At 43.3% G+C, this 24,599-nt stretch overlaps 1 protein-coding gene across 2 annotated transcripts in view; it reads right to left on the reverse strand.

Moving 5' to 3' along the window:
* trappc8 (trafficking protein particle complex subunit 8) overlaps window positions 1-24,599 on the reverse strand; it is a 115,831-nt gene that overhangs the window by 13,070 nt on the left and 78,162 nt on the right. For both annotated transcript variants that reach the window (XM_055634313.1, XM_055634312.1), the window contains 9 exons: window positions 23,701-23,830; window positions 22,664-22,792; window positions 21,365-21,519; window positions 16,958-17,400; window positions 11,288-11,438; window positions 8,106-8,202; window positions 4,906-4,974; window positions 4,738-4,796; window positions 1,992-2,168 (listed from right to left, as the gene is read on the reverse strand). In XM_055634313.1, the coding sequence (XP_055490288.1) occupies window positions 1,992-2,168; window positions 4,738-4,796; window positions 4,906-4,974; window positions 8,106-8,202; window positions 11,288-11,438; window positions 16,958-17,400; window positions 21,365-21,519; window positions 22,664-22,792; window positions 23,701-23,830 (1,410 nt within the window). The remainder of the gene's footprint in view (window positions 1-1,991; window positions 2,169-4,737; window positions 4,797-4,905; window positions 4,975-8,105; window positions 8,203-11,287; window positions 11,439-16,957; window positions 17,401-21,364; window positions 21,520-22,663; window positions 22,793-23,700; window positions 23,831-24,599) is intronic.

The raw sequence follows: 24,599 nt of genomic DNA on the forward strand, positions 1-24,599 counted from the left end.
TGTAGAGAAGGAATGGCTGACATTTCAGGTAGAGACCCTTCTTTAGACCCGAAACGTCACCCATTCCTCTCTATAGAGATACTGCCTGCCCCGTTGAGTTACTCTAGCTTTTTGTGTCTATCTTTGGTTTAAACCAGCATCTGCAGTTCCTTCCTACAGGTTTATAGATTAATTGGCTTGAAATTGTCCCTAGTGTGTTAGTGTGGGGATCACTGGTCGGCACGGACTCGGTGGGCCGAAGGGCCTGTTTCTACGCTGTATTTCTAAACTAAACAAAGATATTTCATTTAAATCAAGCCGTTGTTTTCCATCTATTATATCACTTGCCCAACATTATGTTTATTATTGTCACCTTTAGTGATACAGTACGGAAACAGGCCCTTTGGCCCACCTTGTCCACGTCAACCAATGATCTTCTGGACACTAGTTCCCTGTTATCCCAGTTTGTTTTTTTAACAACAGGGGCAATTTACAGAGGCCAATTAACAAAAACCCACTTGCCTTTGGACTGCATGAGGAAATCGGAGCACCCACGCAGTCACAGGAAAATGCCCAAAGTCTGTACAGACAGCACCCGTAGTCAGGATCGAACCCGGGTCTCTGGTGCTGTGAGATAACAACTCTAATGCTGCGCCACTGTGACGCCTTGTGTACCGGGGATGAAGTGAAAATCCTTGTTTCGCATGCTATCTAAACAAATCTGATAATATTATACTTGAATGTAATCAAGCTAAACTCAAGAAAAATGAGTCTGAAGAAGGGTCCTGATCCCGAAACGTCACCTATCCACATACTCCAGGGACGCTGCCTGACTTGCTGAGTTACTCCAGCACTATGTGTTTTTTTTTGGGTGTAAATCTGCACCTGCAGTTTCTTGGGTCTCGTATAATAGAGTAATGGGGAAGAAACAGAGTACAGAATATTGTTGTTAGCATTGTAGTGCATCAGTTCCAGAGAGATTGAAGTCTCCTTCAGTGATTGCCCCGGGGTTGCAAAATGTTTGCAAGTCAAGTATTTTGTTAAAATGTTGGCACGGGTTACGATGTTCCCAGCAGCTAATTTGGAAAGAGCAAGCCCTCAAAAACGATGATAATGACAACATGATATGTTTTATGAATGTCTTACTGAAACAATACATGATGCTTACTTTCTACTATTCTTCAAAAAACCCTGGGGTCTTTAACATCTCCGAACCTATCGACCTGCAGCCCTTGCACTTTTTTTTGCTACCCTAGTGGAATTTGTCCTGTTCCTCCAGTTTGCACTTGGTCTTATCAGATTGAAGAATGTTCCCCACCCAAAACTTCATTTTTCCATTCTCCGGCGTAGATGTTGCCTGACCTGCTGAGCAACTCTAGCACTTTGCTTTGCTTTTGCTGAGATTATTTCCAACAGTTTATCATCAGGGCATTAATTAAAGCTATCTCGTTTCCCTACACACAAAATGGACCTAAAGGTCAGAGTGAAGTGGAGGTGTCATTCAGGAATTGCTTCTCACATAACAGGACTTACCAGAATGTCAGAAGTCAATCATTTCATATTTGTTATGGTTTTCCTTCAACCTTCAATCGTGCTTTTAATAAGCACGCCAGAGTAGGATACAAAACAATCGCAAAGTCACTGCTTCAAGTTAGAAAGTGGTCTGTAAATATTGAGTTCCCTTCTCTAAGTTGTAAGACATTTTGACGGGTACATGGACAGGAGACAGTTAGTGGATTATGGGCCAAATGCGGGTAGGTGGGACTCGTGTACATGGGGCAGCTTGGCCGGCATGGACAAGTTGGGCCGAAGGTACACACAAAATGCTGGAGTAACTCAGCAGATCCGGCAGCATTTCAGGAGAAAAATAGGTGACGTTTCAGGTGGGAAACCTCCCTTGGACTATAGGGCCCGTTTCCGTGCTGTATGACTCAATGACGATGGCTCTAAGTTTTAATCTGCAAGAACATTCAATGTACAACTCCTGCAACATTAATGCCGATTATACCAACCTTCCATAATACTATAATGTTCAGATCCACCTCATTGCACTTCTGCACTAATTTTGTAACATGGCCAGTTTTGGGTCTGCTGGGGACCATGGGAGTCTGCAATGCAGCCTTTCGAGACTGTGCAGCACAGCAACTTTGAAAGAAGAAGTCTGCACACGGAGTGGTTGCACTGATTATCTGCAAAACACAACACAAACTCTCAATTATACAATACATGCAAGACACTATTCCAAAATTGCAAGCACCCTTGACATCCAATAACCAAACCATAAAAGCGACAAAATGTTATTTTGCTGGAGAGGGTGCAGAGAAGATTAGAGAGGATGTCACGAGGACAAAAGGGCCTGAGCTAGACAGAGAGATTGTGCAAGCTAGGACTTTATTCTTTGCAAGGGTGCATTCTCAGCCTCCTCCTTCTCTCCTTATCCACCCACGACTGTGCAGCCAAATATAAATCCAATTCACAAATTCGCAGGCGGCACCATTGCAGTGGCTGGATATGAAATAATGTTGAGACGAAGAAGATGGAGAATCTTCTAACCTGGTGCCAGGACAACAACCTTTCCCTCAATGTCAACAAGACAAAGGAGATAGTGATCGACTTCAAGAAGCGAAACGGTACACACACCCCAGTATGCATTGATGGTGAAATAGAGATGGTTGAAAGCTTCCAGGTCCTGGGAGTAAATATCACAAGTCAAGTCAAGTTTATTTGTCACATACACATACGAGATGTGCAGTGAAATGAAAGTGGCAATGCTCGCGGAACAACAAACCAACCAAACAAATTATAAACACAATCATAACACACATATTATTTTACATAATAAATAATAGAAGGAAAAACGTTCTGTACAGTTAGTCCCTGGTGAGAAAGGCGTTTACAGTCCGAATTGCCTCTGGGAAGAAACTCCTTCTCAACCTCTCCGTTCTCACTGCAAGGCAACGGAGGCGTTTGCCTGACCGTAGCGGCTGGAACAGTCCGTTGCAGGGGTGGAAGAGGTCTCTCATGATTTTGTTTGCTCTGGAGTTGCACCTCCTGTTGTATAGTTCCTGCAGGGGGGTGAGTGAAGTTCCCATAGTGCGTTCGGCTGAACGCACTACTCTCTGCAGAGCCTTCTTGTCCTTGGCAGAGCAATTCCCGAACCAGATGGTAATGTTCCTGGACAAGATGCTTTCCACCGCCGCTGCGTAGAAGCACTGGAGGATCCTCGGAGACACTCTGAATTTCCTCAATTGCCTGAGGTGGTAAAGGCGCTGCCTTGCCTTACTCACCAGTGCTGAGGCGTGTGATGACCATGTCATATCCTCAGAGATGTGGACTCCCAGATATTTAAAACAGTTCACCCTATCCACAGGATCCCCATTTATACCCATATCAAAGCAATGGTCAGGAAAACATACCAGTGCCTCAACTTCCTTAAGCAGAAACAAGAACTGCAGCTGGTTTACACCAAAGATAAACACAAAGTGCTGGAGTAATACAACAGTCAGGCAGCATCTCTGGAGAAAATGCCTAGGTGATGTTTTGGATCTGAAGAAGGGTCCCGACCTGAAAAATCACCCAGGTGATTTTCTCCAGAGATGCTGCCTGACCCATTGAGTTACTCAAGCACTTTATATCTAACTCTACTTCCCTTAGATGGCTTAGGAAGTTTCCGATGTTTCCAACAACTCAAACTAAATTCTACAGAATTTAATGGGATGCATCACAGCATGATCTCAGAACAGCATCCAAGACCACAAGAAAATGCAGAGAATTGTGGAAATAACCTAGACCATCACACAAACTAACTTCCTTTCCACTGACTCCATCTATTATTTCACACTGCCGCGGCAAGGCCACCAGCAAGATCAAGATCCAGTCACACCTTGGACACTCCATCTTCTCCCCTCTCCCATCAGGCAAGGGGAACAGAAATGTGAAAAAGCATACATGCTGATGCAGAGACAGTGCGTTCCCAGCGGACACAAGGCGAGTTAACCATCCAATCCCCAATGACCTCCCATCTATCTCATGGAGGTGCTCTGTCTATTTTTAATTGGACTTTACATTGCACTAAACATCATTCTTTTATTGTGTATCAGTACATTATGGATGGCTTGATTGAACTCGTGTATAGTCTTTCAACTAACAGGATAGCATGCAACAAAAAAGCTTTTCACTGTACCTCAGTACACGTGACAGTAAACTATTACTTGGAGCACAGGAGGCCTGATACACCTTAGAGGTATATAAGATCATGATGGGAATAGATAGCGTGAATGTACAGCCTTTTGCCCAGTGTAGGGGAATCAAGAACCAGAGGACCTGGGTTGAAGGTGAGAGGGGTAAGATTTAATATGAATGTGAGGGGCAGCTTTTTCCACTCCAGGGAGGTGGATATATGGAACAAGTTGCCAGAGGAGGTAATTGTGACAGGTACTTTAAAATTTAAGACATATTTGAACAGGTACATGGAACAGTTCTACACAGCAACAGGCTCTTCAGCCACAATACCATTGTTGAACATAATACCAGGTTAAATTAATCCACTCTGCCTGCATGCGATCCATATCCCTGCATATCCCTGCCACCATCAAAACTGACTTTAAAAAAAAAAAAGATAGATGTTCAATGAACAATCACCATAACCGTTTCAGGATATTTCATCAAATGCCAATTGATATTTGATTGCTGCTTAAGGTATCATGATTAGCTAAAAGTAATAGCAATGAAATGTAACAAAATTATATGTCTACTCACCTGCTCACTTCCCAAAACGATATCTGCAAATATATACCTTCCTTCTGAACACAAGGTAGCTATGAAATGAAAACAGCAGCATGATTTCCCTTAATGTAGCGATTCCAACGGCAATTACATCAGAAAAATTACATCAGAAAAATTACCATAGTCTGTATTTGGGCTCACCTTCTGAATGTTGACATCGCGTTGCCCGAAAACACAGTTTTGCTCTCTCGCGACTGCTGAGTTTTGCATCTGAAATTTAACAAACAAAAACGTTATTTAGGTTGCTCTACCTGTCATTTGTGGTACATTTTATTTTGCACTTTATTGCAGCTAAATAAATAGCTGAGTTAGCAGCTCAACAAATATTGCTGCACAGAGGCGCAGCAGTACAGTTATTGCCTTACAACGCCAGAGACTCTGGTTCGAATCTTGACTAGGGGTGCCGTCTATAGGAGTATGTACGTTCTCCCTGTGACCGTGTGGGCTTTCTCCAGGCGCTCTCGTTTCCTCCCATACTCCAAAGACATACGGGTTTGTAGGTTAATAGGCTTCAATAAAAATTGTACATTATCCCTATTATGTAGGATCGTGTTAGCGTGCGGGGATCGCTGGTCAGTGTGGATTCAGTGGGTCGAAAGCCACGTTTCCATGCTGTATATGAAAACTAAGCTAAATCCAATCTTTTCACAAAGACTCCCATTGCCATTGCTCTGCCCGTCCTGCCAAATTATTAATCTTAGCCTGAAGCGCTGACTGTCCTACTCACTTTCAATAACACCACCAATTGTTTTGTCATCCACAAATCAATCAACCATACCTCCCACATGTAACAGGATCATGTGTTGATGTTGGTAATGGAAAATGAAACAGCACATGAAGTTGACCCTTCAAATTCAACAGTCTTGTAAATATTCAGGATGGATCAGGGTCACAGTTTTGCATCAGCAACTAACGAAACCATGTTCAATGCCTGGAATCTGACATCCTTCGTGTTGTACTTCTGCAGTTTCTTGCGTCACCCATTGCTTAATTGCATTTGTCCATGCCCACATGGAAAATCTACACGTTTCCCACTCCACCCCCCCCCCCCCCACCCCCTCCCCGATGTCACCCACTAATGTGAATACCATCCTATTCTCTTCCAACTTGCCCAAATATCGATTAGGAAGCTCAGCTGAGATCTAGATTTCGGTGCCTTTTCGATACGGCCACTGGAAGTTTACCACTTTCCTGAACATTGATCAGAGTAACTGGGAGATTTAATTTCAAAGCACTGGGAACAAATGGGTTGTATGGTTTTCCCCAAGCTAACCAGCAGGTTAGAGCCACAAAACCATTTACCGATGAATATTTCCCAATACTGGATGCAACAAAGAAAACAAAACCTGCTGCGTTCAGTCCCTCCCCAGCCCAATAAACAATAGGTGCAGTAGAAGGCCATTCGGCCCTTTGAGCCAGCATCGCCATTCAATGTGAACATGGCTGATCATCCCCAATCAGTACCCCGATCCTGCCTTCTCCCCATATCCCCTGACTCCGCTATCTTTAAGAGCCCTATCTAGCTCTCTCTTGAAAGCATCCAGAGAACCGGCTTCCACCGCCCTCCGAGGCAGAGAATTTGAGACTCACAACTGTTGTGAGAAAAGGTGTTTCCTCGTCTCCGTTCTGAATGGCTTACCCCTCTCTCTTAAACTGTGGCCCCTGGTTCTGGACTCCCCCAACATCTGGACCATTTTTCCTGCCTCTAGCATGTCCAAACCGTTAACAATGTTATATGTTTCAATAAGATTCCCTCTCATCCTTCTAAACTCCAGAGTGTACAAGCCCAGCTGCTCCATTCTCGCAGCATGACAGTCCGGCCACCCCGGGAATTAACCTTGTAAACCTACGCTGCACTCCCTCAATAGCAAGAATGGCCTTCCTCAAATTAGGGGACCAAAACTGCACACAATACTCCAGGTGTGGTTTCACTAGGGCCCTGTACAATTGCAGAAGGATCTCTTTGCTTCTATACTCGAATCATCTTGTAATGAAGGCCAACATGCTATTCGCTTTCTTCACTGCCTGCTGCACCTGCATTCTTATTTTCATAGACTGATGAACAAGAACCCCCAGATCCCGTTGTGCTTCCCTTTTTCCCCAACTTGACGCCATTTAGATAGTAATCTGCCTTCCTGTTTTTTATACCAAGTGGGCAACCTCGCATTTATCCGCATTAAACTTCATCTGCCATGCATCTACCCACTCCCCCAACCTGTCCAAGTCACCCTGCATTCTCATAGCATCTCATAGCTTTCGTTGCCTCACAGCCCCGGGTTAGATGCTGACCTTGGGCGTTGTCTGTGCTTGGGGTTTGCATGTTCTCCTTGTGACAACGTGGGTCTCCTCTGACTGCTCCAGTGACTTACCACCGTGACTTGCCCTCCCTCACCTTAAGCCTGTGTCCCCTGGTTCTTGATTTCCCTATCTATCATCCTATCTAATCCCTTCAGGATCATATACACCTCTATAGGATCACCTCTTGTCCTCCTGCGCTCCAATAGAGTCCTCGCCTGCAGGACAGGCCCTCTTCCTGGCACCATCCTCATGAATCTTATCTGCACCCTTTCAAGCTTAACAATATCTTTCCCGCCCTTTCCCAATGGCGGCATGGAGGTACAGTAGTAGTGTTGCTGCCTTACAGCGTTTGCAGCACTGGAGACCCTGGGTGCTGTCTGTAGAGTTTGTACATTCTTCCCTGTATCTTCTCTAAACTAAAACTAAACAAAACAGGCTGACCAAAACGGAACACAATGTTCCAAATGTGGCCGCAACAATGTCTTGTACAACTGTAACAACCTCCCAACGTCTATATCTTGTGGCATGTGGATGGAAACCAGGGCACCCAGAGGAAATTCACCGTGACACCACATATGCAAACTCCACACAGACAGCATTGGAACATAGAACAGAACAAGAACCACCCTTCGGGTTGCGATGTGTATGCCGAACGTGATGCTGTCCAACTCTTATCTGTTTACACACAATCCACACCCCCCCCCCACCCCCCCACCCCCACATATCCAGGTCCATCCAAAAGTCTTTGAAACACCACTATCATATCTCCACCATCACCCCTGGCAGCACATTCCAGACACACCACCCTCTGTAAGAAATTTGCTCCGCATATCTCTTTTAAACCTTATCCCTCTCACCTTAAAGCTATGACCTCCAGTATTTGATATTTCCATCCTGGGAAAAAAAATCAAACACTACAGATCCGAACTGAATCCCAAAACTGTGATATCACCGGTCTGCTAGTTTCAACGCTGGAATAATACGAAAAAACCCATAATATTGGAATAAAACAGGTCGAAAGGCAGGCAAAAAAAATCACCAACCTTTATCTTCCGTAGGGTTGATACATTTCTGTAGTTTCCAATGCTCACTGCAACTAGACACCTGAATTATGTGGAATTCCCTCACGCCTGCTTCACTCTGAAAGAATAAGCCCCAATGTTAGTATGACACCTACATTATTTTAAAGTAAATGCCAATTGTTCATGGTTTGACACGTCCATTTAAAAACCAGAGGTATATTTTGTTTGCTTTCTTGCCCCCTTTTATAGAATTAAAAAATTATTTTTTAATATAAAGATACAGAAGAGGGCCTTCAGCCTACCAAGTCCATGCCGAGCATCAATCACCCATTCACACTTATTCTTTGTTAACCTGTATTCTCATCCACTACTTGCACACTTGTGACAATTTATAGAGGAAGAATTAACCTACAAATGCGACGTTTAGTATAGTTTCGAGATACAGCGCGGAAACAGGTCCTTCGGCCCACCGAATCCGCACCAACCAGCGATCCCTGCAAATTAACACTATCCTGCGCACACACTAGGGATAATTTACACTTATACCAAGCACATTAACCTGCAAACCTGAACATATTTGAAGTGTGGGAAGAAACTGGAGCACCTGAGAAAACCCACGGGATGTGTGATGTGGGAGGAACCTGGAGCAGCCGGAGGCTACCCATGTGGGCACAGGCAGAATGTGCAAAGTCCACACATACACACACGTGCCATGGTCAGGATCAAATCTGGTTCTCCAGCGCTTCGAGGCGGCAGCTCTTCCAGCTGTATCACCCCTATTGATTATTAATTTTCCAGAATTCTTCCCATTCCAGCAGAGCGGCACAGCAGTGTTGCCGCCTCACAGTGCCAGAGACCCGTGGTCGATTCTGACCATGGATGCTGTCTGTATGGAGTTTGCACGTTCTCCATAACCCAGTGGGGTTTCTCGGGTGCTCCGGTTTCTTCCCACACTCTAAAGACTTACAGGTTTGTAGGTTAATTGGCTTGATAAAATGGTAAAGTTATTCCTCGTGTGTAGGATAGTGCTAGTGCTGGCCGGCACGGATGCAGTGGGCCAAAGGGCCTGTTATCGTGCTGTATTTTAATGTCTAAAGCAGGAGTCTTTCCACAAATGGTTCATGTGCGGTTCTGCTTTTAGATGAAGATAGACACAAAAAGCTGGAGTAACTCAGTGGGACAGGCAGCATCTCTGGAGCGAAGGACTGGGTGATGTTTCGGGTCGAGACCCTTCTTCAGACTAAGAATCAAGGGGGAGGGAAACTGAAGATATGATCCGGTACAAATAAATGAATGAAAGGTATGCAAAAGGACAAATCAAAGCCAGCAATGATGATCAAGGTGAACAAACAGTGAAACTAGGGTGGACAACTGTGAAACTCGTGGAATGACTTGGGTGGGGGAGGGACAGTGAGAGAGGGAATGCAGGGGTTACTTGAAGTTAGAGAAATCAATATACATTGACCTGAAGGGCCTGTTTCCACGCTGTATGACTTTGACTCTACAAATTCTGCTGCAAAACCTTGAATGTCGACAAAGGTGGTTCAGTTGCAAGCTGCCCAAGCGATATTCAAGGTGCTGTTCCTCCAATTTGTGTGTGGCCTTACTCCTGACAGTGGAGGAGGCCCAGGATAGAAGAGTCAGTGTGGGAATGGGAAGGAGGAATTAAAGTGTTTGGCAACCGAGAAATTGCGTAGATTGTGGGAGATTTTCCTACTTCTTCTGTGGCATGGTGCAAAGGATGTGGCGCAATACCACATTTAATTGAGGCACCATACAAGAATAACATGTTTAAAATAAAGGATGAATCAGACTATTTGCCTGACCCCAGGCTCCAAACTCCTTATAACAGCTCATCCTCCACCCCTTATAAATCTGTCAGTCAAATTGTAATAACTAAAATAAAGACAAAACCACGGCTTAAAGTGACTAATACAGCGCACACACAAACACACACACACACACACAATGTTCTGGCAAAGGTCAATGCTAATATTTATCTTCACACAAGCTTCCTCCCACTCGTTCATCTCATGTTATTACTAAACTTTTCTATTTATCTTCATCTCTTTATCTTGCCCTTCCTTAAAAATATCAATGACATAGTCACCTCAGTTATTTCATGCGTCATAAATTTCCCATTTATCAGGATAAAAGATTTGCTTTTTAATATATTGGTCAACTGAACCACCTTTGTCGACATTCAAGGTTTTGCAGCAGAATTTGTAGAGTCAAAGTCATACAGCGTGGAAACAGGCCCTTCAGGTTAACATGCCCACATGTCCCATCTACATTAGTCCCACCTCCCAGAGTTTGGCCTATATCCCTCTAAACCTGCCCTATCCATGAACCTGTATAAATGTTTTTAAATGTTGCGACAGTACCCGTGTAAAAAAGTTACTCCTATTAAATCTTTCCCTCCCCCTCCTCACCTTAAACCCATGTCCTCTGGTTCTCAATTCCCCTACTCTGGGCAAGAGACTCTCTACGTCTACCTGATTTATTCCTCTCATGTTTTTGTACACTTTTATAAGATCACCTCTCATTTTCCTACGTGCCAAGAAAGAGTCTGAGCCTGTTCAACCTCTCCCTATGGCGCAGGCCTTCGAGTCCTGGCAACATCCTCATAAATCGTCTCTGCATCCTTTCCAGCGTGAAACATGATGCCAAGCCAAACTGATTTCATTGCCTGTACATGATCCATAACTCTCTATTCCTTGCCTGCACTGCAGATGACTTGTTTGTATTCATGTTGAGTCTTTTCTTTGACTGGACAGCATGCAAACAAAAGCTTTTCATTGAACCTTGGTATAAGTGACAATAATAAACTAAACTTCCTCATACCAATCTAAAAGCCTCTAACACCACCCCTGGCATTGCGTTCCAGGCCCCAACCACAGCCTGTGTAAAAAAAACTAGCCCGTACATTTCCAACAAACCTGTCACCTTATAACTATTCCTTCTAGCATTGAACATTTCCATCCTGGGGAAAAGATTGTGACTGTCCACCCTATCTACGTCCCATAATTTTATATACATAAATGATGATTTCCACTAATGAAAATGAGCAACAATTCTGGTTTGAGGAGATGGTGTATTCTCTGATAATCAGTTTCTGGCATCCAAGGATAAGTACAAGTACACATCTCTTCAATCCATTTGCAGTTCATTTTTATATTTCAGTTCATGTTTAAACAACTCACTGTGTTAATGTTGGCCACATCCAGAAAGAGGAGGAGATTATCGATGTTGCTCTTTGCTTCTGCTTCAAGGGCGTTGCTCCTGCAAGCCGTGGCCCTAACACTGAGAGAGCGGCTCGTGCATATTATTGCTGTGTGTCTCAGCACTCGGTGGCTGTGGGCAGAGAGGCAGAGGTTTCACGGTGACTTTAAATTCAAAGATACCTTTCACAAAACACAAAGTACTCATTGATGGCCTGCACAGCCGTCTGTGGCAATGAATTCCACAGATTTAACACCCTCCAACTAGAAATCCCTCCTCACATTTCTAATGTTATGTCCTTTTATTCTGAGGCTGTGCCTTCTCGTCCTATACTCTCCCACTAGTGGCACATCCTCTCCATGTTTACTCTATCCAGGCCTTTCATTATTCGGTAAGTTTCAATGAGGTTCCTCCATCATCCTTCTAAACAAAGAGGGCTGTGCTTTACATTCCACTCCTCTTCCTTCCTTATTGGACTCCTTTGGTCTTCTTTCCAACCCTCGTCTGTCACTATCTCCACCCCTGCCAATTAATCCCCCTTCACCTGCATCACTTGCCAGACATTGCCCCATGCCCACATCTTCTCCCTCGTCTCCAAGAGTCTGAAGAAGAGTCCTAACCCAAACCATTCCCTCCGCTTACCTTGCATGACCCACTGAATTCCTCCAGTACTTTATTTTCTTTACTTAGTAATTGTGGTCTCTTATCTCTCCACATACCAATTATAAGACTTACAACAATGCAAAGAACGGCAAACAGGAAAGGCGCTTATGAATAATTTCAACTAGCCAACCTCTCCAGTTTGTCAGAACCAGCCTGCTCAGATTCACCTGTAGCCTTAACCACAGATCAGAGCATGATCAAGGACCAGTCTCACTCCGGTCACTCCCTCTTCCCTCTCCCATCAGGCATGAGGTACAGAAGTGTGGAAACGTACACCTCTGGATTCAGGGTAAGATTTTCCTCTCACCAACCAGAGACATTCCTGACCTCCCATCTACATCATTGGTGACTCTAGGACTATCTTTAATCAGACTTTACTTGACTGTTTCTGGCACTAAACATATACCCTTTAACCTGTATCTGTACACGGCTCGATTGTAATCATGTATAGTTTTTTTGCACCAACAAAAAGCTTTTCACTGTACCTCGGTACACATGACAATAAACTAAACTAAACATCGACTCATTTTATCTCTCGCTACAGATGCCGAGTATTTGCAGTATTCCATTAGCTCACATTTCCAGCAACTGCTTTGTTCTGCATTCCAATTCACAAAACTACCCACAATCATCTCGATTTACAGTCCAAAATGCTAGAGTAACCCAGCAGGTTAAGCAGCATCTCTGGAGGAAATTGACAGGTGACATTTCAGGTTGGGACTCTTTCTCAGAGTGAACAAGGTTCCCAACCCTAAACGTCACTATCCACAAGTGACCCGAAATGCCACCTTTCCATGTCCTCCAGAGATGCTGCCTGACCCGCCAAGTTACTCCAGCACTTTGTCATTTTTTTGTAAACCAGCATCTGCAGTATCTTGTGTCTTCATTCCTTCAGACAGATCAACTTTGAATAATAGGTATTTATCACCCAAAGGAGGTGGTTGTCAGTGTGCGAGTCACCTGTATTTTGGGCTCCACCCTGTCAGACATTCCACGATCTCTCTATCCTTCCCCCTCTCTGCAATGTTAAACATGCTAACACATTTGGCTCGAGACTTTCTCCATAAATGCTGCCTGACCTGCTGAGCATGTCTAGCACCTTTTGGTCTTATTTTACATTTCTGATATGTGCAATTCTTTTGCTTTTGACTAGTTCAACTGGTGCTTTGCAGGTTAGTTTAGTTTAAAGATAGAGCATGGAAACAGGCCCTTAGGCTCACCGAGTCCGCGCCGACCAGCAATCACACATACACTGGTCCTAGCTACACACTAAGGACAATTTACAGAAGCCAATTAAACTATAAACCAGCTGGTCTTTGTAATGTGTGAGGAAACTCACACAGTCACAGGGAGAATGTACAAACTCCATACAGACAGCACCCGTGGTCAGGATCGAACCCTGGCACTGTAAGGGAACAACTTTGTTGCGCCACTGTGCTTAAAGTTTGGGTTCCATACACAACATCGTTTATAGTGAATCACAATTATATATGTTGTGTCTCCATAAAGGAGATGTAATCAGACAATTAAAACATGCCCATAGGTAGGTGCATGAAGAAACAGCCCAGCTGTCTGGTGGAGTTTAACACCCCAAGGATAAAGCAGCCTGCTCGATTGACATTGGATATACTGTATTGAACAGCTCCGCCTCTGCTGTGATCAGACTCTTGAACCCACCGCTCACGTGCTAGGGATGAATTATCAATCTTCCAATCGACCTCATTGCAGCTTTTGGACTTTAAAAAAAATCTGCACTTTCTTTGTAGCTATAACACGATATTGTACACTATGCTTATTTTATCCAGTGCATTACCTGATGTACAGTATGATTTACCTCAATAACACACAACAAAGTTTAACAGTATCGCAGCACACATGACAATAAAAATCCAATACTCTCCACTATACTGTAGCTGAAATCTATCCGATGCATTGCTGCAATTGTCAAGGCTTCTTTAACAGAAAGTCACTTTCGGCCATTTGTCCCAGGTTAGAGCATCCAGATAACAAATATGTCGTTTTTCCTTCATCGTAATTGGGTCAGATTCTTGGAACTCACAATTTGAAAACACCATGGGATTATCAGACATCACAAAGACAGTTGCAGTTAAAGAAGATCTCTCCAGCATTACAGGCCTCAAGAAGAATTGCAGCTTTAGACATGAATAGAAGGTGCCAATATTGCTAATGATTACTGAGTATTTCATTAATAAAAAATAAAATGGAGAAAATATCCAGCAGCTCAGGCAACACCTGTAGAAAGAAGACAATGAACCTGTTGGAGTATTTCTAGCAGAGACAAGACGCTGCGGATGTTGCAATCTTAAGCAAATTGAAACGTGCTGGAAGAATTCCGACAGTCAGGCAGCATCAGTAGAGGAAAGATACACACAAAATGCTGCAGTAACTCAGCAGGTCAGGTAGCATTCCTGGAGAAAAAGAATAGACTATGTTTTGGATCAAGACCATCAGACTGGAAGGATGGTGAGCTAGCAGAGGAAGTAGTTGAGGCAAGTACTATTTCAACATTTAAGAAACATTTAGATAGGTACATGGGTAGGACAGGTTTGGATGGATATGGACCAAACGCAGGCAGGTGGGACTAGTGTAGATGGGATACGTTGTCTAGTGTGTGCAAGTTGAGCCAAAGGGCCTGTTTCCACACTGTAAAGGGCCTGTCCCACTTACGTGACCTTTACAGGCGACTGCTGGCACCCGTGATAGGTCACCGAAATTTTCAACATGTTGAAAATTCAGCGGCGACCAGAAAGATGTGACGACTCTTTGGAGACCTCTCACAACCATAGGAGACCTCTCACGACCATACAGCCTCTGACTCTATGATAGCAGGCAAACAACGTTTTTCACTGTGTCTTGTTACATGTGACAACAATACACCAATGCTAGTTTGACAAACTAATGTGTCATTAATTCGACAATCATGGCATGAAAATATTTAATGTAGGCTATATCACGGGTGCCAGAGACCTGTAAAAACTAAACTGGGTATTTCCTTAAGTATTTTGAACTAGGATAATAGGGGAGATAGACACAAAGTTTTGGCGTAAATCAGTTACAGGTCAGGTGGAATCTCTGGCTAGGGTGACAAACTTCGTGTCATTAATTCGACCTTCTTGGCATGACAAAATTTAATGTCATCTGGGTCACCCAGTACATTTGGACAAGCATGTGCAAGGTCATTTGGATTTTGTAGATAATTGAAGCAGTTCACAATCATTTTTACGGCTTTACTGACCAAAAATAATTATTCCAAAATGCTGCTTTCACGAATGATGTATCTATGAGTGCTGGTTTAGGGGGCAGTGCACAGTATTTAAATCTCTTACATACCAAGCTTATGCTATGGACAAAATAACACAAAAAGATGCTGAGAGATCAGGTCAGGCAGGTTTTAAATTGCAGAGAAGGTAGGGGAGTGGCAGAAGGGTCAACGGAGCAAACATGAAGCTAATGTTTTGGTGGGGATGAACTGTACAAGTTTATAGTGGCACTGAGGAATATATAACATGAAGATAATCTATGAGAAGAGGGCAGCTGGAGTGCAACACAAAGAAACAAAATAAGTTGCAAACTGCAGAGCTGCAAGACATTTCTCTCACGTTAACAGAATTTGGGAGTTTGCTGTGTAAATCGCAACGATTTTTACTGTTTTACTGACAAAAAGCAATTGTTCCAGAATGCTGCTTTCACAAATGATGTATCTATGGCGTGCTGGTAGAGGGGACAGTGCACATTATTTTAAGCTCTTACACACCAAGCTTATGTTATGGGCAAAATAAGTTGCAAAAGCTGCAAGACATTTCTCTCACGTTTAACAGCTTCTGTACATGAATGAAAGACACGCATATAAAAGATATAGACATTTCATAGATACATCATGGAAACAGGCCCTTCGGCCCACCAGGTCCGCACTGACCAGTGATCACACGTGCACTAGCACTATCCTACACCCTAGGAACAATTTACAAAAGCCAATTAAGTGACTAATCTATACATCTTTGGAATGTGGAACGAAACTGGAACACCATAGAAAACCCACGTTCACAAACACCACACAGACAGCACCCGTAGTCAGGATCAAACCCAAGTCTCCGGGGTTGCAAGGCAGCAAATCTACTGCTGCGCTACTGTAGCACCCAAGCATACAAGGAACTGAAAATGCTGTTTTACAAAAAAACACACACCGAGTGATAGAGTAACTCAATGGGTCATGCAGCATTTCTGGAGAACACTTGATGTTTCAGGTCAGGGCCATTCTTCAGTCCGAAGAGTCCCGACCCAAAATGTCACCTATCCATGTTTTCCAGAGATGCTGCCTGACCTTCTGAGTTATTCTAGCACTGTGTCTTTTTCACATTAAATATGTAACCTGTAAGAAAATATGTCCCATGGAATCATCCAAAATAAAAGTGAAAAATTGTGAGCGTCAGATTAGTTCTTCTTTAAAAATGTAAGTTTTGAAACGAGTTTGTACGTCAAATATCAAAACTTGAAAATGACCAATTACAGCGTTTATAGGAGTCATTTTTGTTGGCAAAAGAAAATACTCGCTGGAGTTTAGAAGGATAAAAGGGGAACTTCATTGAAACTTACCGAATAGTGAAAGGCCTGGATAGAGTGAATGTGGAGAGGATGTTTCCTCTAGTGGGAGAATCTAGGACCAGAGGCCACAGCCTCAGAACAAAAGATCAGACCGTTAGAAAGGAGATGAGGAAAGAGGGTGGTGGATCTGCAGAATTAATTGCCACAGATGGCCATGGAGGCAAGTCATTGGGTATGTTTAAGGCGGAGAATGATAGATTCTTGATTAGTACGGGTGTCAGGGGTTATGGGGTGAAGGCAGGAGAATGGGGTTGAGAGATACAGATAGATCAGCCATGATTGAATGACGGAGTGGACTTGATGGGCTGAATGGCCTAATTCTGTTCCTAGAACTTATGAAAATTAAATTTCAGAGGTAAACTCACCCCGATTTTGAATGTGGTTTTGTACTCTCATAATAAAATAAAAAGTTTATTTCATGTACTCCTTCTTCATCGGGTCCACGTAACCACAGGGGCAGTTGCACAGATGCCGCGGGTAACAATACAGAGTCAGGAAGAGGCACTTCGATCACCCAGCGTGGATTTCCAGAGTCCATCCCAAAGTCTGCAGGAGAAACGGATGAAGTGATGGCAGAGGAGGTGCCCGCACAGTCGGTTACCACAGTCTTGTAGGCGCTACAGTTTTCTGAAGCCGTCGGACTTAGTGGCGTTAACGCGGACGTTTTACTCCCAAAGGAAAAGAAATCTGGGTCCTTGCACACAACTTTTAATCCAGTAAGCGGGCATTGGCTTACGTTCACAAACTCCACGTAGGTTTTTCTCAATTCCCCACAAAGCAATCCAGTGGGAAAGTTAATGAAAAATACCTGCCAACAGAAAAATGGTCCATTAATTCACAATTTACACAGTATGCACAAATATCACAACATTCATCAGGCAAATTCAGGAAAATACAAACAGCACAGAAACAGACCCTTCAGCCCAACTCATCATGATGCAGCCCACTAGTCTCATTGTCTGCATTTGGCCCATTTCCCTCTAAAGCTTTCCGATCCATGTACTTGTCCAAGTGTCTTTTAAATGCAGAAGATAGTCGCTAAATGCTGGAGTAATTCGGCAAGTCAGGCAGCATCTCTGGCGAAAAGGATTAAGTGACATTTCAGGTCAAGACCCCTCTTCAGACAGAGTCAGGAGAGAGGGAAATTAAAGGTATGAAAAGGTAAATAACACTGACAGCCAATGAGCCCATTGTTGGCTGTGGAGTAGGTGATAATAACGATGGGATTCGAACAGTAAAACTAGGATGATGACTAAGGTAGAGGAGGGACGGAGAGAGTTACACGTACTATACCTGCCTCAACTACCTCCTCTGGCAGCTCATTCCATATACGGTCATCTTGTTTAGATGGAGGACGTTAAAAGGGAAATGGCTGGCACATTTTAACTGTCACAATTGAACTGCTCTACACTTTTTGCAATGTATTAGTTTTTCCCCCCTTACACTAAATCTATCAAATGTTATAGTTTCCCATAATTTGTTGCACTGCAGTTCGGAATGAAATTGACAATTCTGCGCCAATCTCTGTTGAACTCCAATTTAAAAATACTTCCCTGTAACATTTTAGAGGCATGATGACAACATTTTAATGTCTCCAATTCTGTCAGAGATTTGAGAGGCATAGCACAAATTACCTTTAATCTTTTCCTTCACGCCCATTGCTGGCAAGTAAAGCAAATGTTAAAATGCATTCCACTCCCCATCTCCTTTTCTTATCTGATTCCACAACCTGTACATTTTTATTTTCTCCGCTCATTTTCACCAGCCTTGATTCCTATCTTCACCACACGACTCACCTGCCTCTCAGCCTCTTCTCACTTAGATCCACCTATCCTGTGCAGCTCTTATCCCACCTCTCTCCACCAGCTAGCATCTCTCTACGCTATCAGTCTGAGGAATGGTCCCAACCCAAAATGTCATCCCTCCACAGATGCTGCCTGACCTCATTCCTCCAGGATTTTTTTTGCCAAAATGTATTGTTTAAAAATGTCAGAACTGGACAAAAAAGTAATTGTAATCCCTTTATTACTATTTCATAGTGTTAGCAGAAGTTTCCATTCTATCATTTCACAACGCTGTTCCCAATTCAACTTTAGTTAAATCAGATGTTAAAAGACCTGGCATCATTCTTCCGCACATCAAGCTCATACTGTCTCATCTGTAGTTTAGTTTAGAGATACAGCATGGAAACAGGCACTTCGGGCCAAAGAGACCATGCCGACCATCGATCACATTAGCTCTGTTCTCCCACTTTTTCATCCACTCCCTACACACTAATGCCAATTTATAGAGGTCAATTAGTCAACCAAACCGCATGTCTTTGGGATGTGGGAGGAATCCGGAGCACCCAGTGGTCACAGGGAGAACATGCAAGCTTCACACAGAAGGAGCCGAGGTCAGGATCGAACCCGGGTCTCTGGAGCTGTGAGGTTGCACCAAATCTGACCTTTCCCACAACAAGTTAATGTTCCAGTAAATGTGTACACCAAGATATTGTATTTCTAGCCTTTGACCAGTGACCTGTCTTCACGGAAACCATTAGGCTGGAACAATCAGCAGGTTAATAGGCAGCAAATCCAGATGACCCGCTCTCCCAATCAATAAGCCAACATCCTTTGAGCCTTGATCACCAAAGGAGCTCACAAGTTCTTGGAAATTTAAAGAATTAAATAATATAATTATTTCTGATTTTCATGTACATTATAAACAAAATAAACCTTTTCAGTCCAGGATGTGAATCCATTTGAATGAATGGGGGAATGTACTAGATATCCCAATCATGGCTGCTACAATACCAAGCTCATCCTGCCTGAAGGATCAGTGCATTTGCCCTGGCACAGAGGCAAAGCAGTCCCCTTGGCAATCAGGCAGGGCGATCCCCGGCACCAAAAGAGCATGTAACATTTGATTTATCTATCAAAAGTTGATTCAAGGGCAGGTCCTGGCACCAAAATTTATGTACCTAGCTCTTCCAGTCAATGCAACTTGATAATTTTAACCCCTCAAATCAATGTAGCAGATTCTTCCTCAGTAAGTGTGAGGGATAAATAAGAGAGTAAGGTTGCGTAAAATCGGGACCAATGTGAGAGGGGCGGTGAACACCGAATTAAAGGTGCTTTATTTGAATGCATGTAGTATAAGGAACAAAGTGGATGAGCTTGTAGTGTTAGAAATTGGTAGGTATGATTTTGTGGGCATTACAGAGACGTGGTTACAAGAGGATCTGAGCCAGAAGCTGAATATTCAAGGTTACACATGGGCAGAGGGGGTGGGGTAGCTCTGCTGGTAAGGAATGAAATTCGGTCCTTAGCAAGGGATGACAGAAGATGTAGAGTCCTAGTGAGTAGAAGTGAGAAACTGCAAGGATAAAAATACCCTAATGAAGGATATTTACAGGCCCCCAGTCGCCAGGATATAAGGTACAAGTTACATCAGGAGATACAATCGGCATGTAATAAAGGCAATGCTGCGGTTGCCATGGGGGAATTTCAATATGGGTAGACTGGGAAAATCTGGTTGGTTCTGGATCCCAATAGTTCAAGTTCAAGTTCCATTTATTGTCACATGCACCAATTGGTACAGTGAGATGAGTTACCACACAGCCATACAAATAAAAAGAACACAATACATGATAGAATTTAACATGAAGGGAATTAGTAGAGTGCCTCCGAGATGGTTTCTTCGAGCAACTTGTAGTGGAGCCTATCAGGGAAAAGGCAATTTTGGATTCAGTGTTGTGTAATGAACCAGATTTAATAAGGGAGCTCAAGGTGAAGGAACCACTAAGAGGTAGCGACCATACTAAGATAAGATTCAACCTGTAATCTGAGGGGGAGAAGATGAAATCAGATGTGTTGATATTACTGCTGAACAAAGGGTACTACAGAAGCATGAGCAGGCCAAAGTTGACTTGAAAGGGACCCTAGCAGGAATGACAGTGGAACAGCAATGGCAGGAATTTCTGGGAATAATTCAGAAGATGCAGGATCTTTTCATTCCAAAGAAAAAAAAGATTATACGGAGATAATTAGGTGACCGTGGCTGACAATGGAAGTCAAAGATAGCATAAAGCTAAAAGATAAGGCATATAACATTGCAAAGATTAGTAGGAAGCCAGAGGATTGGGAAGTTTTTAAAAACAGAAGGTAACTAAAAAGGCAAGAAAGGGAGAAAATATGAATTATGAGGGGAAGCTAGCGAATAATATAAAAGAAGATAGCAAGAGTTTCTTCACATATATAAAGAGTGAGAAAAAGGTTGACCTGCTGTAAAATTATGCTGGAGAAGTGATAATGGGGAATAAAGAAATCGCTGAGAAACTGAATAACTTTTTTGCATCAGTCTTCACAGTGGATGACACCAGCAACGTGCCTGAAATTCAAGAGAGTCAGGGGATGGAAGTTAGTGGAGTGGCTATTACTAAGGAGAAGGTGGTTGGGAAACTGAAAGGTCTGAAGGTGGATAAGTAATCTGGACTGCACCCCAGGATTCTGAAAGAGGTAGCTTTAGAGATTGTGGATGATTTAATAGTGATCTTTCAAGAATTGTTAGAGTCAGGAGTGGTTCCAGATGATTGGAAAATTGCAAATATTACCCCGCGGTACAAGAAGGGAGCAAAGCAGAAGGGTGGAAACTATAGGCTAGTTAGCCCGATAAGATTTTCCCTATAGCTTTTAATTTCACATTTTAACTGCAAAAAAAAAGTTTTGATTTTAGAGAACGCCAAATTGACAATGAGTGTTAAATGTGCACAGGTAATGATTGATCTTTACCTCTAATAAGGGCTTTGCCTCTGTGATGATGGGATCTAACCGCCGATCTGATCCGTACTTCACAGAAGTTTTCTCTTCTTTAGTGTTATTGAGCCTAGGTCCCTGGATTTCCAAATCTTGACGGCCTCTTACTGATAATCCGTGAGGTACTTTACCTAAAATATTATTTTTAAGAAAAATTCTGGATGTTTCGAAAAAGAGCACTCATAATTTAACATTACACATTCCATGTATGCTTTAAAATATAAAACAAAACACTTTTGTAAAGCATAGAACAGAACAATACAGGAACAGGGCCTTCGGCCCACCATGTCCACACCAGGCATGATGCCATGTCTTAAATGGAGTCAAGTTGGAAAAAGGGTAAGTACAACAGGATCTGGGGGTCCTTGTAGTCAATCTATGAAAGTAAGCATGCAGGTACAGCAAGCAGTGAAGAAAGCGAATGGCATGTTGGCCGTTATAATAAGAGGAATCGAATATAGGGGCAAAGAGGTCCTTCTGCAGTTGTACAGAGCCCTAGTGAGACCACACCTGGAGTATTGTGTGCAGTTTTGGTCCCCTAATTTGAGGAAGGACATTCTTGATATTGAGGGAGTGCAGCGTAGGTTTACAAGGATAATTCCTGGGATGGCGGGACTGTCATATGCTGAGAGAATGGAGCGGCTGGGCTTGTACACTCTGGAGTTTAGAAGGATGAAAGGATATCTTATTGAAACATATAAGATTGTTAAGGGTTTGAACACACTAGAGGCAGGAAACATGTTCCCAATGTTGGGGGAGTCCAGAACCAGGGGCCACAGTTTAAGAATAAGGGGTAAGCTTTTTAGAACGGAGACGAGGAAACACTTTTTCTCACAGAGAGTGGTGAGACTGTGGTATTCTCTGCCTCAGTGGGCGGTGGAGGCAGGTTCTCTGGATGCTTTCAAGAGAGAGCTAGATAGGGCTCTTAAAAATAGCTAGTCAGGGGATATGGGGAGAAGGCAGGAATGGGGTATTGATTGGGGATGATCAGCCATGATCACGTTGAATGGCTGTGCTGGCTCGAAGGGCCAAATGGCCTACTCCTGCACCTATTGTCTATTGCCATGTTATACTAATCCATATCCTTCCATTCACTGCATATCCATATGCCGATCTAAAAAAACTCTCTTAAATGCCCCTATCAATGCTCCATGACTCCAAACATCTGAAAAGGTAGCCAAGTTTCATGCACATGACATGGGCAAGAATGCTTCAAACACAACCTGTCCTGCACAGCGCAAACCTTTTGCCCTCCCCACCCCCTCCCCGACTGACCTTCAGTCCAGCTCAGTCCATGGTAGTACTCCAGTTGATCAATTGAGCTGGGTTGATGGAGGTTATGAGCAGCTTGTGGTTTGATCCCAGATTTTGCCAAGGAAGGACTGCTGACATTGAGGCAGTTGGCTGCAGGAACAGGTGAAACAAAGGGGAGGAATGGACGCAATCTTTACAAATACAATATTGACAGGAAATGCTCAAAACACTTAACTGTCCTAAATAAAATGGCCTATTATTTCAAGTTTAAGTACCTCTCCTCCCAACCCAAACCAATTGCGCAGTAATTTCTCCATTTCAGATATCCAGCATCTGCAGACTGAAGTGTCCAAAACATCACCTATCCTTATATATATCCATCTATATCCAGATATAGACATAAAGTGCTGGAGTAACTCAACAGGTCAGGCAGCATCTCTGTAGAAAAAGGATGGGTGACGTTTTGGGTCGGGACTCTCCTTCAGACTGAGAGTCGGGTGTTGGGGGGGGGGGGGGGGGGGGGGAAAGAAGAGGCGAACAGCTGGAGGCGATAAAAGAACATGACCAATTAGGGCCGCCCACAATTGACCTCAGATGGGGCAGTGCCTGGTAGGTCCATTGTTGGCTCGGGAAGGAGTGATCTCAAGAGTAACTAGGTGGAGAATTGTGGTTCTGGTAAAATGACTGAGCAGGAAGGGGACAAAAAGAGAGAGGGGGGGGGGGGAAAGAAAGAGAGGGAAGTACAAGATGAAGTTAGTTAAAATTCAAAAATTCAACGTTCATACCGCTGGGTTGTAAGCTGCCCAAGTGAAATATGGGGTGCTGTTCCTCCAATTTTCGGTGCTATTGTCGTCTGGCGGGCTTACCTAATAAACATTTTGTGGTCTTCTTCACGCTGAATTACTCTTGCACTTGTACCTTTTACTGCCTTTTACTGCAGTATCTTGTTTTGTAAATATTTGCGCTTCAATATTTGTTTCTTTAAAAAGTAATTTGCAATGCATATACTAATCGTGAAGATGCAACTGACAGATACCTGGACAAACAGATAATCTCACCTGCCATCTGTGTTCCAGAGCTGGAGTCAAGTCCATCTTGTTTAAGAGCTGATGATACTGTGCTAAGATTGTAAACGATTCCGAGAATGTGCAGCTCACCTGTCAGACGAGGAAGCAGTTTTAATCTTACCTAAAGAAATAAAGAAAGAATTTACTTCAAAGTATAAAATTCCTATTACAGTAACACATGTAAATCTTTGAGGTGCTCCTTTGAAATATGTAACGCATTTAACTTTATTTTCACACAGAGAGTGTTGAATCTCTGGAACTCTCTGCCACAGAGGGTAGTTGAGGCCAGTTCATTGGCTATATTTAAGAGGGAGTTAGATGTGGCCCTTGTGGCTAAGGGGATCGGGGGTATGGAGAGAAGGCAGGTACGGGATACTGAGTTGGATGATCAGCCATGATCATATTGAATGGCGGTGCAGGCTCGAAGGGCCGAATGGCCTACTCCTGCACCTAATTTCTATATTTCTATGTTTATATGTGATAATCAATTATTAGAGAAATCCATTTTGCTTAGCTCAATGGTTTCTGTTGATTTTAGTTTCTAGTCTTGGTTTCACGGTTAGACTTGCAGTAAAGTTGTTGGCTTACAGTGCCAGAGACCCGGGTTCAATCCTGACTACGGGTTCTCCCTGTGACCACATTGGATTTCACCAGGTGTCCCGGTTTCCTCCCACAGTCAAACCATACACGTTTGTAGGTTAATTGGCTTTGGCAAATATTGTACATTGTCTCTAGTATACAGGGTGATCGCTGTTCGGAGCAGACTCAGTGGGCCGAAGGGCCTGTTCCCACGCTGTATCTCTAAAGTCTAGTTAGATCACATTTGCTCCAGAGAAAGCTATCCCCAGGGCACACAAAATTGGCGTGAAGGTTGGAGATAGAACATAGTT

This window comes from Leucoraja erinacea, chromosome 4 (genome assembly GCF_028641065.1).
Source record: "Leucoraja erinacea ecotype New England chromosome 4, Leri_hhj_1, whole genome shotgun sequence".
NCBI lineage: Eukaryota > Metazoa > Chordata > Chondrichthyes > Rajiformes > Rajidae > Leucoraja > Leucoraja erinaceus.